The sequence below is a fragment of the Capricornis sumatraensis genome, chromosome 8 (genome assembly GCF_032405125.1).
Source record: "Capricornis sumatraensis isolate serow.1 chromosome 8, serow.2, whole genome shotgun sequence".
Classification (NCBI taxonomy): domain Eukaryota; kingdom Metazoa; phylum Chordata; class Mammalia; order Artiodactyla; family Bovidae; genus Capricornis; species Capricornis sumatraensis.
In genome coordinates, this window is record NC_091076.1 from 23,809,298 (window position 1) to 23,822,161 (window position 12,864).

The 12,864-nt window shown below is 41.1% G+C and overlaps 1 protein-coding gene across 1 annotated transcript; it reads left to right on the forward strand.

Moving 5' to 3' along the window:
• Nucleotides 1-234: 234 nt before the first annotated feature.
• LOC138084062 (olfactory receptor 10N1-like) lies at nucleotides 235-1,167 on the forward strand. The gene has a single exon (XM_068978143.1). The coding sequence runs from the start codon at nucleotides 235-237 to the stop codon at nucleotides 1,165-1,167; it is 933 nt and encodes a 310-aa protein (XP_068834244.1).
• The last annotated feature ends 11,697 nt before the right edge of the window (nucleotides 1,168-12,864 follow it).

A 12,864-nucleotide genomic window follows, 5' to 3' on the forward strand; every position in this document is an offset into this window, starting at 1 on the left:
CCTTTTGCCTTCAATCTTTCCCAGCATCAGGGTCTTTTCCAAGGAGTCAGCTCTTCATTCAGGTGCCAAAGAATTGGACCTTCAGATTAGCAACAGTCCTTCCAATGAATATTCAGGGTTGATTTCCTTTAGGAGTGAATGGTAATGAATGTATCAGTATTGTGTCTGTCACAGTCAGCCTCCACATTCATGCTTTCTGGTCTTTTGTCTCCCTTAGACCTTCCTCCCAGGAACATGAGGAACCACACAGAGCTGAATGAGTTCATCCTACTGGGAATACCTCAGACAGAGGGACTGGAGACTGTGCTCCTTCTCATCTTCTCATTTGTTTACCCCTTGACCTTGCTGGGAAATTTGCTCATCCTTCTAGCAATTGTCTCCTCCTCAACCCTTCACACTCCCATGTACTTCTTCTTGGGACTCCTATCGGTTTTGGACATGCTGTTCCCCTCTGTCACCTGTCCCAAGATGCTATTCTATCTCTCTGGCCAGAGCCGAGCCATATCTTATAAGGGATGTGCTGTTCAGCTCTTCTTCTATCATTTCCTGGGTTCTACGGAAGGCTGCCTCTATTCTGTGATGGCTTATGATCGCTTTGTTGCCATCTGTCACCCACTGAGGTATATGCTCATCATGAGACCTGGAGTCTGTGTTGGTTTGGTCTTGGCTGCCTGGTTGCTAAGTTATCTTCATGCCACCGTCCTGATAGCTTTTGTCTTTCAGTTACCCTACTGTGGCCCCAATAGAGTGGACCACTTCTTCTGTGACATTCCTGTTGTCTTACCCCTGGCTTGTGCTGATAGCTCCCTGGCCCAGAGAGTGAGTTCCACTAATGTTGCCTTTCTGGTTTTAATGTTTTGGTTGTGTGTTTGTGTCTCCTACACATGCATTGGAATTGCCATTTTGAGGATCCGTTCAGCAGAGGGCAGGCAGAAAGCTTTCTCTACCTGCAGTGCCCACCTCACTGCCATTCTTTGTGCCTTTGGACCTGTAATCATTGTCTATCTGCAGCCCACACCCAACCCCTTGCTAGGTGCCACAGTGCAAATATTAAATAATACTGTCTCACCCATGCTGAACTCTTTAATCTATTCCTTAAGGAACAAGGAAGTGAAAAGATCCCTAAAAATGGTTTTCTACAATGTAGTATTTACTGCTCTGAAATAAATTGTGAATTTTGTAAAGGATCTTAGAAACTTCTTGTCTTTTAACATCATTCTCTACTTCTTTTCAAAACAATTTTTATTCCAATATAGTTGCTTTACAATGTGTTAGTTTCTTCTGCACCATAAAATGAATCAGCCATACCCAACCATATATCCCTTCTTGTTAGTTCCTTCCCATTTATGTCACCACAAAGCATTGAGTAGAGTTCCCTATGCTACCCAGGAGATTCTCACTAGTTATCTATCTTACATATAGTATCAATAGTGTATATATGTCAGTCCCAATCTCCTATTTCATCCCCTGCTTTCAGGCTCAATATCCATACTTCTATTCTCTACTCAATAGACATATTTCTATTCTCTTCTATTCTCTGTGTCTCCATTTCTGTTTTGCAAATAAGATCATCTATTTCTTTTTTTGTTGTTGTTTTTATTTGTTTAACTTTTATTTTGTATTACTAACTAGAGCATAGCCAGTTAGAAATGGTGTGATGGTTTCAGGTGAACAGCAAAGGGACTCAGCCATGCATATACATGTATCATTCTCTTCTAAACTTCCCTTCCTTTTAAATGATAGATAATAGAAAATGCTTTTTCTACAGCATTAGATTTTTGTTTACCTAATAAGGCTTCCTATCATTGTGTGTAAACCCTAGAGCCCCAATAGTAACTCTATAACTAATACTATCCTTGGTACCTTAACCCTAGGAAAGAAGTCCAAGAGGCATACCAAGGAGCTGGAGACAGGTTCCTTGTCCTTAGAATGGGCAGTCAGTGTTGCCTGGCTGCTCATAGTGAGAAACTGTGACAATCCAAGAAGGATCTTTAACAGCCATCTCTGTGCCAAACCACTCTTCATTCCTTTTTTTTTTTTTTCCTCCATTTAGGATGTAATTATTCCCCTTTTCTGGCTATAAACATTTCACTTCCTCCATGTCGCTAATAGTTTTTATTACCATTGACAGAACATGATCTGTTTTCCAGGCTCTGTGATGAATGTTGCACAGATATCATCTCATGTATTCTTCACATCATGATCACCCCAATAAAGTAGTTTTCATTTTGTAAACAGAACTTTGAAGATTAGAGACTTCAGATGAACCCAAGGTTGCGCATTAAGTTGAAAACCAGGCCTGAAGCTCAGGTCTTGTTAATTACATAGCTCTCACCCCATGACTGCCCTAAAGGACTTACTTGGCAATTTACTCGCCCTCATTACCGCTCTCCAGGGTTCATGATACTCAGAGAGTGTTCAGTAAATAACTGGTAAAGCATGCACAGACACAGGTCGTGTTTACATATTGACTTTATTATTATCTTCACTAATTCTGTGCCACTAATTCTGTACCTCTCTGTACATGGTGGCACTGAGTTATAGCAATAAGTACCTTGCCATTCATAACACATGCTTAGTTATGGTAAAGCCAAGTCTAGTCCCAGACCTCAGCTCCTACTGCCCCTTTTTCCTACTCTACCATACTGACAACATCCCAGGTTACTCTCTAATGTAAAAGGATTAGGGAAGCCCTCCTGTCCAGGTTGTTTGAAGAGAAGATGTCTTGATTACTGAGTTCAATTACCATACTTATCTGGTTCTCCCACCAAGTTACAGCTTCCAACTTAGTCCCCAACAATATTTCAGTTGATAATTATTTCTCAGTTTTCTCCAGAATCCATGGAGAAAGAGGGGGTAATATTTGCTGAAGATCCCACAGACACATCAGCTCTTAGTTTTTATAACATTTTAGTGATTTGTAGTCTCTGTATTCCACTTTTACTCTCAAAAGTTTCCAAGCTATTTGAAACCATTAAAACAAAAAAGTAAAAATTTTGAATAAAATAAATTGCTGCCATTACAAAAGGCCTGAGACAAAAGAACAAAATGAAGTTCACTTAAGCATAGATAAATATGATAGTTCTATGGCCTTCTTAAAATGACTTGCAAAATCTAAGATCACCTAGAATTTTATTCTTGTGCTATGGGAGTGTAACCTAGACAATATGCTGGATTTAAGTAGTATTGGTTCCAATGGCACCCCACTCCAGTACTCTTGACTGGAAAATCCTATGGACAGAGGAGCCTGGTGGACTACAGTCCATGGGGTCATTAGAGTCGGACTGAGCGACTTCACTTTTCACTTTCACGCATTGGAAAAGGAAATGGCAACCCACTCCAGTGTTCTTGCCTGGAGAATCCCAGAGATGGGGGAGCCTGGTGGGCTGCCCTCTATGGGGTCACACAGAGTTGGACACTACTGAAGAGACTTAGCAGCAGCAGTGGCAGCAGTTCTCTATTCACTTAATACTGGACACAGCTGGAAGAACCCATACGCTCTGAGATCTGGTAAAGTCTGGAGACTGATTACAGACAGATACTTTTCACACTAATACTTAAACTTGCTCAGGAGATGGAAAATTCCATAACATTTGTCTTATTCACTGTTATGCCCACAGGACAAGGCCCAGTGACCTAATAAGTATTGAGTTTGTAGAATGAATGAATGAATCGATACCACCTCGCCTTTCAAATTATGATGCAATTGTTTATTTATTTACATGAAAACAGAGTATATGCATATATGCTTATGTGCTCAGTCCTGTCTGACTCTGCAACCTTGTGGACTGTAGCTTGCCAGACTGCTCAATCCATGGGATTTCTCAGGCATGAGTACTGGAGTGGATTGCCATTTCCTTGGCAAAGGGTCTTCCAAACTCAGGGATCATACCCTCATCTCCTGTGTCTCTGGCATTGCAGAGGGATTCTTTACTGCTTGACCCATCAAGGTCAAGTGAAATCAGAAACATGAGTGAAGTAATTGGGATACAAAACAACTACATTAATTTTTAAAATATATTCTCTTTAACGTTGAAGATGTAAGAAAACCAATTCTGAATGAACTCCATCCACTTTTCTTGACTCTTAAATCAGTGTTGTGATGACTGGAATTGCAAAAATAAAATAAATAAACCAGTTTAAATATTTTATGTATCTAAAACTTTAGCATAGCACAAAACATAAAATTTTACTTATATGTGCACACACACACATGCAAACACCAATTATTAAAATCTTACTCCATCATCAACAACAAAAACAACTTGATTAAAAGGAGGGTAAAGATCTGAAATAGACATTCTGCAAAGCAGACAACAAGCATATGAAAAGACGCTTAATATCACTACCATTAGGGAAATGCAAGTCAAGTTCCGAGGAAATGTCACCTACCATCCACTAAAATGGCATTCACTGACAAAAATGGGAAAAGGGGAAAAAAACGGTGAAATTAGAACCATTGTACACTGTGGGAACTATAAAATGGGGCATTCACTATGGAAAATAGTATGGAGATTCCTCAATTAAATTAACATTACCCTATGATTCAGCAATTCTACTTCTAATATACATCCAAAAGCATCCTGAGTATTCATGTTTATAGCATGTTCATAGCAGCATTATTCACAATATGTAAGAGGTGAAAACTATTTTCATCCATTAATAATAGAAGGATAGTCAAAATGTGGTATATACATACATAGAATATTACTCCCACTTTGAAAAGGAAGTAAATTGACATAGTTGGATGCTACTTGATGGATGAACCTTGAGAAGGTTAAGTTAATTGAAATAAGCCACCACAAAAAGACAAATACTGCAGGATTCCAGCTATCTGAGGTTTTTGGAGTGGTTAAATGATAGAAAAAGAAGGTGGGAAGGTGGTTTCAGGGAATGGGGAGGGTAAGATAGGTAGTTTAATGAATATAGAGCTTCCTTTTACAAGATGAAAAAGTTCTGAAGTTTAGTTGCACAACAGCGTGAATATACTTAATACTACTGCACTATATACTTCAAATGGTAAAGATAGTAAATTTTATACTTTGTAATCTTTGTGTGTGTTTGTGTGTGTGTGTGTGTGTGCATGCTCAGTCCTGGTCAACACTTTGCGATGCCATGGACTGGGGCCCTCCAGGCTCCTGGGTCCATAGAATTTCCCAGGGAAATATACTGGAGTGGGTTGCCATTTCCTACTCCAGGGCATCTTCCCAATACAGGGATTGAACCTGCATCTCCTGCATTGGCAGGTGGATGCTTTACCACTGCACCACCTGGGAAGCCCTTTCATATGCTTTATCACTATTTAAAAATAAGGCTCCTTATCTAGTTCTAACATATCCTGTGATTTGTGAGTTTGTTAACTTCTCTCTTTTTTTTTTGTAATTCCATCTACTGTTGAACCTCCCCAATCATGTTTAGTTGTTAAATACCTCAGTTTCTAATACCTTAGATTCAAGGGATTAGATCTGATAGACTGCCTGAAGAATTATGGACAGAGGTTCATAACACTGTATTTGAGTCAGTGATCAAAACCATTCCCAAGAAGAAGAAATGCAAGTAGCAAAATGGTTGTCTGAGTAGGCCTTACAAATAGCTGAGAAAAGGAGAGAAGTGAAAGCCAAAGGAGAAAGGGAAATGTACACCCTTTTGAATCCAGAGTTCCAGAGAATAACAAGAAGAGATAATAAGTTGTTCTTCAATGAGCAATGCAAGGAAGTAGAGGAAAAAAATAGAAAGGGGAAGGCTAGAGAGCTACTGAAACTAATTGGGGATACCAGTTGCAAATTAGTATGTGTTATGTTGTTTATGGGATGTGTTATGTCGTGTTATGTTGTTATGCCTTATGTTGCTGACTATAAAGAAAGCAGAACACCGAAGAATTGATGCTTTTGAACTTTGGTGTTCGATAAGACTTTTGAGAGGCCCTTGAACTTCAAAGAGATCAAACGAGTCAATCCTAAAAGAAACCAGCCCTGAATATTCATAAGAAGGACTGATGCTGAAGCTGAAACTCCAATACTTTGGTCACCTGATGGGAACAACTGACTCATTGGGAAAGACCCTGATGTTGGAAACGATTGAAGCCATGGGAAGAAGCGGAAGACAGAGGGTGAGATGGTTGGATGGCATCACCAACTCGATGGACATGAGTCTGAGCAAGCTCTGGGAGTTGGTGAAGGACAGGGAGGCCTGGTGTACTGCAGTCCATGAGGTCGCAAAGAGTCAGACACGACTGAGCAAATGAACTGAACTGGTGGTGTTTATAAATCATGCCAAAACTAATTTTCAAAGTTCTAATCTCAAAACCTGAGGTTCTATTATCCTCATTCTCATCTTGTTACTCTCCTTTGTTGGTTCCAATCTTCTGGGTGTTCCCAGGAGATACTTGAGAGGGAGGTTTACCTGATTAGGGATCCTTAGTGGCTTAAATGGCAAAGAATCTGCCTGCAATGCGGGACAGCCGGGTTCAATCCTTGGGTCAGGAGGATCCACTGGAGAAGGGAATGGCAACCCACTCCAGTATTCTTGCTTGGAGAATTCCATGGGCAGAGGAGCCTGGTGGGCTACAGTCCATGACATCGCAAAGAGTCGGACATGACTAAGTGACTAACACGTTCACTTTCACTTTCACTTCATTTTACCTGATTACTGGAATCTAAGTCCAGTTCTCAATGTACATCCAGGTACAGAACCATAAATGCAAAAATGAAGTTCCGTCCTGATGTTATCAGATTAGGCTAAAGCAGGACGTTAATCCACATACATTCCCAATAGCATTTCTCTGACCTTGTTACTATCTTTTCCCCTTTTCCTGACCAATGATCTCAAAGTTCTATAGTTCAAGCATCTTCCTTATTTGGCTCCCTTAATGTATTCTAGATCCGCCAGCCACTCTCCCCATGATAGCCAGAATTTTCTCTTCATATGTCCTCTCTCCCCTAAATACTCAAGCACGTTGCTACTGAAAACCCTCTTAACTTTTCTTAAACCTCCTAATATGGAGATCAAAATCTTGACAGTGACCAAATGGACCTTAGTAATCACGTGTTTTAGGGCCTCTCCAGTTTTATCTCACAGTTCTTTTCCTCTCTTTCTCAAGTTTATCAACTGTGCTGTGCTCTCTTTCAGATCCTGTGCACTTGTTGTTGCCACTGCCTAGAATGCTTTCTCCCTTCCCTTCCCTACACTCTTAACCTCTCTTTGGATCTCAACTCAGATAACAGTTTCTCAGAGAAGGTCCCCTGGACCTTCAAGGAACACTACCTAGTTCTTCACATAACAATAATAACAGATATTAATGTGGATACTTCTCATTGGAAAAGATTGAGAGCAGGAGGAGAAGGTGGGGGACAGAGAATGAGATGGTTGGATGGTATCATCGACTCAATGAACATAAGTTTGAGCAAACTCCAGGAGATAGTAAAGGACAGGGATGCCTGGAATGATGCAGTCCATGGGGTCACAAAGAGTCAGACACAACTGAGCAACTGAACAACAAATATTTATACACATGAAAGAGAAACATAATTTCTTTGAATACAAACACTCTCCCATTATAACTTTTGATACATTGAACTCTTCTTTCTAGCATTTACTGCATTAAATAATTATAACTTGCATGCATGATCATTTGATTAATGCCTTTCTGGGTCTAGACTGCAAGCTCTATGAGAGTTGAGACCATGACAATTTTCTCCTCATCAGAGCATAGCAATTTTGTACATCACAGCAGCTGTGAATAAATCTGGGAGAAATGAAACTGCTAATTTGTTCACATCACTTTCTCCTCTGTCAGCCTTTTATTGTCTTTTCTTAGCTTCCTATCTAGTTTAGATTCTTTTGACCATTATTATAATTAGTTTTAAATCACTCAAATCCTCCTCTCCATCATGTCTTCCTGCCAAGTCTTTGGTTCACCCACGTGCATACTCCATTCCTCCACCTGTTCTGTTAAGCTTTCCTGGAGAAAAACCACAAGTCAAGCAGCAATAAATTCATCATCACCTACTTCAAGTGATGCTGCACTCTTAGGACTTTTCTTCATTAGGATTGTGCTCATGGTCTATTGGAATGAGTGTTGACATGGAATTGGTACCTGGACTTCTACTCAACTCCTGGGGTCTGAATCATAAGGAACAAAAGCAGGATTCACCAGCAAACTGAGGACTGAAAGATCAGTAAGATCTCAGTATCTCCCACCACAGGACCCCTTGGTAAGTCAAGTGGAAACTGAGCCTGGGAAGACTCTTCCTCTTTACTGGCTGATTTGGTGATAGTCAGGCTTCCCAGGTAGTTCTAGTGGTAAAGAACCCATTTGCCAATGCAGGAGACTTAAGAGCCGCGAGCTCAATCCCTGGGTTGGGAAGATCCCCTGGAGGAAGACATGGCAACCCACACCAGTATTTTTGCCTGGAGAATCTCATGGACAGAGAAGCCTGGATGGCTCTAGTCCATAGGGTCACAAAGAGTCGGACACAACTGAAGTGACTTAGTACACATGCAAGACAGCCCAGGATCTGCCCGAATTATCGTCTCCTCACCCCCACCCCCATCATAGGAGGGAAAGCTGAAATAACGAGCACAAGGGAGAATGGCTTGCTTCTCCTACTAACGTTTCTGATTCTTCAGACTCTCTCTGCGCCATACTGAGAATCCAGGTCAGTATGTCATTCTACCATTTAGTTTTCTGCATGACCTTTCCTAAAAACACAGTGATGCATGCCTTGCAAGCCATTTGGAACAAATGTTCAGTTCAGTTCAGTTTAGTGTTTGTATTTAGTGTTATGTATTGAGACGTTCCTATGTTGGGTGCATCAGTTCAGTTCAGTTCAGTCACTCGTGTCCGACTTTTTGTGACCCCATGAATCGCAGAACGCCAGGCCTCCCTGTCCATCATCAACTCCCAGAGTTCACCCAGACTCATGTCCATCAAGTCAGTGATGCCATCCAGCCATCTCATCCTCTGTCGTCCCCTTCTCCTCCTGCCCCCAATCCCACCCAGCATCAGAGTCTTTTCCAATGAGTCAACTCCTCGCATGAGGTGGCCAAAGTATTGAAGTTTAAGCTTTAGCATCATTCTTTCCAAATGAATCCCAGGGCTGATCTCCTTCAGAATGGACTGGTTGGATCTCCTTGCCATCCAAGGGACTTTCAAGAGTCTTCTCCAACACCACAGTTTGAAAGCATCAATTCTTCAGCGCTCAGCTTTCTTCGCTGTCCAACTCTCACATCCATACATGACCACTGGAAAAAACATAGCCTTGACTAGACGGACTTTTGTTGGCAAAGTAATGTCTCTGCTTTTCAACATGCTATCTAGGTTGGTCATAGCTTTTCTTCCAAGGAGTAGGCGTCTTTTAATTTCATGGCTGCAGTCACCATCTGCAGTGATTTTGGAGCCCCAAAGCATAAACTCTGACACTGTCTCCACTATTCTGCTATCTATTTCCCACGAAGTGATGGGACCAGGTGCCATGATCTTTGTTTTCTGAATGTTGAGCTTTAAGCCAACTTTTTCACTCTCCACTTTCACTTTCTTCAAGAGGCTTTTTAGTTCCTCTTCACTTTCTGCCATAAGGGTGGTGTCATCTGCATATCTGAGGTGATTGATATTTCTCCCGGCAATCGTGATTCCAGCTTGTGCTTCTTCCAGCCCAGCGTTTCTCATGATGTACTCTGCATATAAGTTAAATAAGCAGGGTGACAATATACAGCCTCGACATACTCCTTTTCCTATTTGAAACCAGTCTGTTGTTCCATGTCCAGTTCTAACTGTTGCTTCCTGACCTGCATATAGGTTTCTCAAGAGGCAAGTCAGGTGGCCTGGTATTCCCATCTCTTTCAGAATTTTCCAGTTTATTGTGATCCACACAGTCAAAGGCTTTGGCATAGTCAAAAAAGCAGAAGTAGGTGTTTTTCTGGAACTCTCTTGCTTTTTCCATGATCCAGCAGATGTTGGTAATTTGATCTCTGGTTCCTCTGCCTTTTCTAAAACCAGCTTGAACATCTGGAAGTTCACAGCTCACATACTGGTGAAGCCTGGCTTGGAGAATTTTGAGCATTACTTTACTAGAATGTGAGATGAGTGCAATTGTGTGGTAGTTTGAGCATTCTTTGGCATTGCCTTTCTTTGAGTTTGGAAGGAAAACTAACCTTTGCCAGTCCTGTGGCCACTGCTGAGTTTTCCAAATTTGCTGACATATTGAGTGCAGCACTTTCACAGCATCATCTTCAGGATATGAAACAGCTCCACTGGAATTCCATCACCTCCACTAGCTTTGTTCATAGTGATGCTTTCTAAGGCCCACTTGACTTCACATTCCAGGATGTCTGGCTCTAGGTGAGTGATCACACCATCGTGATTATCTTGATCATGAAGATTTTTTTGTACAATTCTTCTGTGTATTCTTGCCACCTCTTCTTAATATCTTCTGCTTCTGTTAGGTCCATACCATTTCTGTCCTTTATTGAGGTCATCTTTGCATGAAATCTTCCCTTGGTATCTCTAATTTTCTTGAAGAGATCTCTAGCCTTTCCCATTCTGTTGTTTTCCTCTATTTCTTTGCATTGATCACTGAGGAAGGCTTTCTTATCTCCCTTGCTATTCTTTGGAACGCTGCATTCAGATGCTTATATCTTTCCTTTTCTCCTTTGCTTTTTGCCTCTCTTCTTTTCACAGCTATTTGTAAGGCCTCCTCAGACAGCCTTTTTGGTTTTTTGCATTTCTTTTCCATGGGGATGTTCTTCATCCCTGTCTCTTGTACAATGTCATGAACCTCTGTCCATAATTCATCAGGCACTCTGTCTATCAGATCTAGTCCCTTAAATCTATTTCTCACTTCCACTGTAAAATCAATCATAAGGGATTTGATTTAGGTCATACCTGGTCTAGTGGTTTTCCCTACTTTCTTCAATCTAAGTCTGAATTTGGCAATAAGAAGTTCATGATCTGAGCCACAATCAGCTCCTGGTCTTGTTTTTGTTGACTGTATAGAGCTTCTCCACTTTGGCTGCAAAGAATATAATCAATCTGATTTCTCTATTGAGCATCTGGTGATGTCCATGTGTAGAGTCTTCTCTTGTGTTGTTGGAAGAGGATGTTTGCTATGATCAGTACATTTTCTTGGCAAAACTCTATTAGTCTTTGACCTACTTCATTCTGTATTCTAAGGGCCAATTTGCCTGTTACTCCAGATGTTTCTTGACTTCTTACTTTTGCATTCCAGTCCCCTATAATGAAAAGGACATCTATTGGGGGTGTTAGTTCTAAAAGCTCTTATAGGTCTTCATAGAACTGTTCAGCTTCAGTGTCTTCAGTCTTACTGGTTGGAGCATGGACTTAGATTACTGTGATATTGAATGGTTTGCCTTGGAAATGAACAGAGATCATTCTGTTGTTTTTGAGACTGCATCCAAGTACTGCATTTCAGACTCATTTGTTGACTATGATGGCTACTCCGTTTCTTCTAAGGGATTCCTGCCTGCAATAGTAAATATAATGGTCATCTGAGTTAAATTCACCCATTCCAGTCCATTTTAGTTCGCCAATTCCTAGAATGTCGACATTCACTCTTGCCATCTCCTGTTCAATCACTTCCAATTTACCTTGATTCATGGACCTGACATTCCAGGTTCCTATACAATATTGCTCTTACAGCATCGGACTTTGCTTCTATCACCAGTCACATCCACAAGTGGGTATTGTTTTTGCTTTGACTCCATCCCTTCATTCTTTCTGGAGTTATTTCTCCACTGATCTCCAGTAGCATATTGGGCACCTACTGACCTAGGGAGTTCCTCTTTCAGTATCTTATCATTTTGCCTTTTCATACTGTTCATGAGTGCAGTTGGCTGCGATGGCGCACAGAGAGCAGCCGAAAGGAGCTACCCCACATTCGAGGTCAGGAGCAGAAGCCGGGAAGACCCCATGCCTGAGGGACAGTGGCCAAGAAGAGCTACCCCACGTCCGAGATCAGGGGCATTGGCCTGGAGCAGCTACCCCATGTCCAAGAAGCAGAGGCTGCATGGGCGCAGGAGGGCCTAGAGGAGTTATTCCAAGTTCAAGGTCAGGAGGGGTGACGGTGAGGAGATATCTCTCGTCCAATGTAAGGAGCAGTGGCTGTGCTTTGCCGGAGCAGCCATGAAGAGATACCCCATGTACAAGGTAAGAGAAACCCAAGTAAGATGGTAGGTGTTGCAAGAGGGCATCAGAGGGCAAACACACTGAAACCATACTCACAGAAAACTAGTCAATCTAATCACACTAGGACCACAGCCTTGTCTAACTCAATGAAACTAAGCCATGCCCATGGCACCACCCAAGATGGGCGGGTCATGTTGAAGAGGTCTGACAGAATGTGGTCCACTGGAGAAAGGAATGGCAAACCACTTCAGTATTCTTGCCTTGAGAACCCCATGAACAGTATGAACAGTATAAACAAATGTTAGTCTTTAATAAATTAAATTTCCTAAAGGCTGAGATGCTTCTTTGTATAATTGCTTTTAGATGTGCTTCTCATCAATTAAAGAAAATTAAAATGTTGAGTACTTGGCTTTGCTTGGTAAAATGTAAATAAAAAACTAATACTAAAAGCAAAAATAAACAAATGGGACCTAATTAAACATAAAAGCTTCTTCACAACAAAGGAAACTATAAGCAAGGTGAAAAGACAGCCTTCAGAATGGGAGAAAATAATAGCAAATGAAGCAACTCACAAACAACTAATCTCAAAAATATACAAGCAACTCCTGCAGTTCAATTCCAGAAAAATAAACGATCCAATCAAAAAATGGGCCAAAGAACTAAATAGACATTTCTCCAAAGAAGACGTACAGGCGGCTAACAAACACATGAAAAGATGCTCA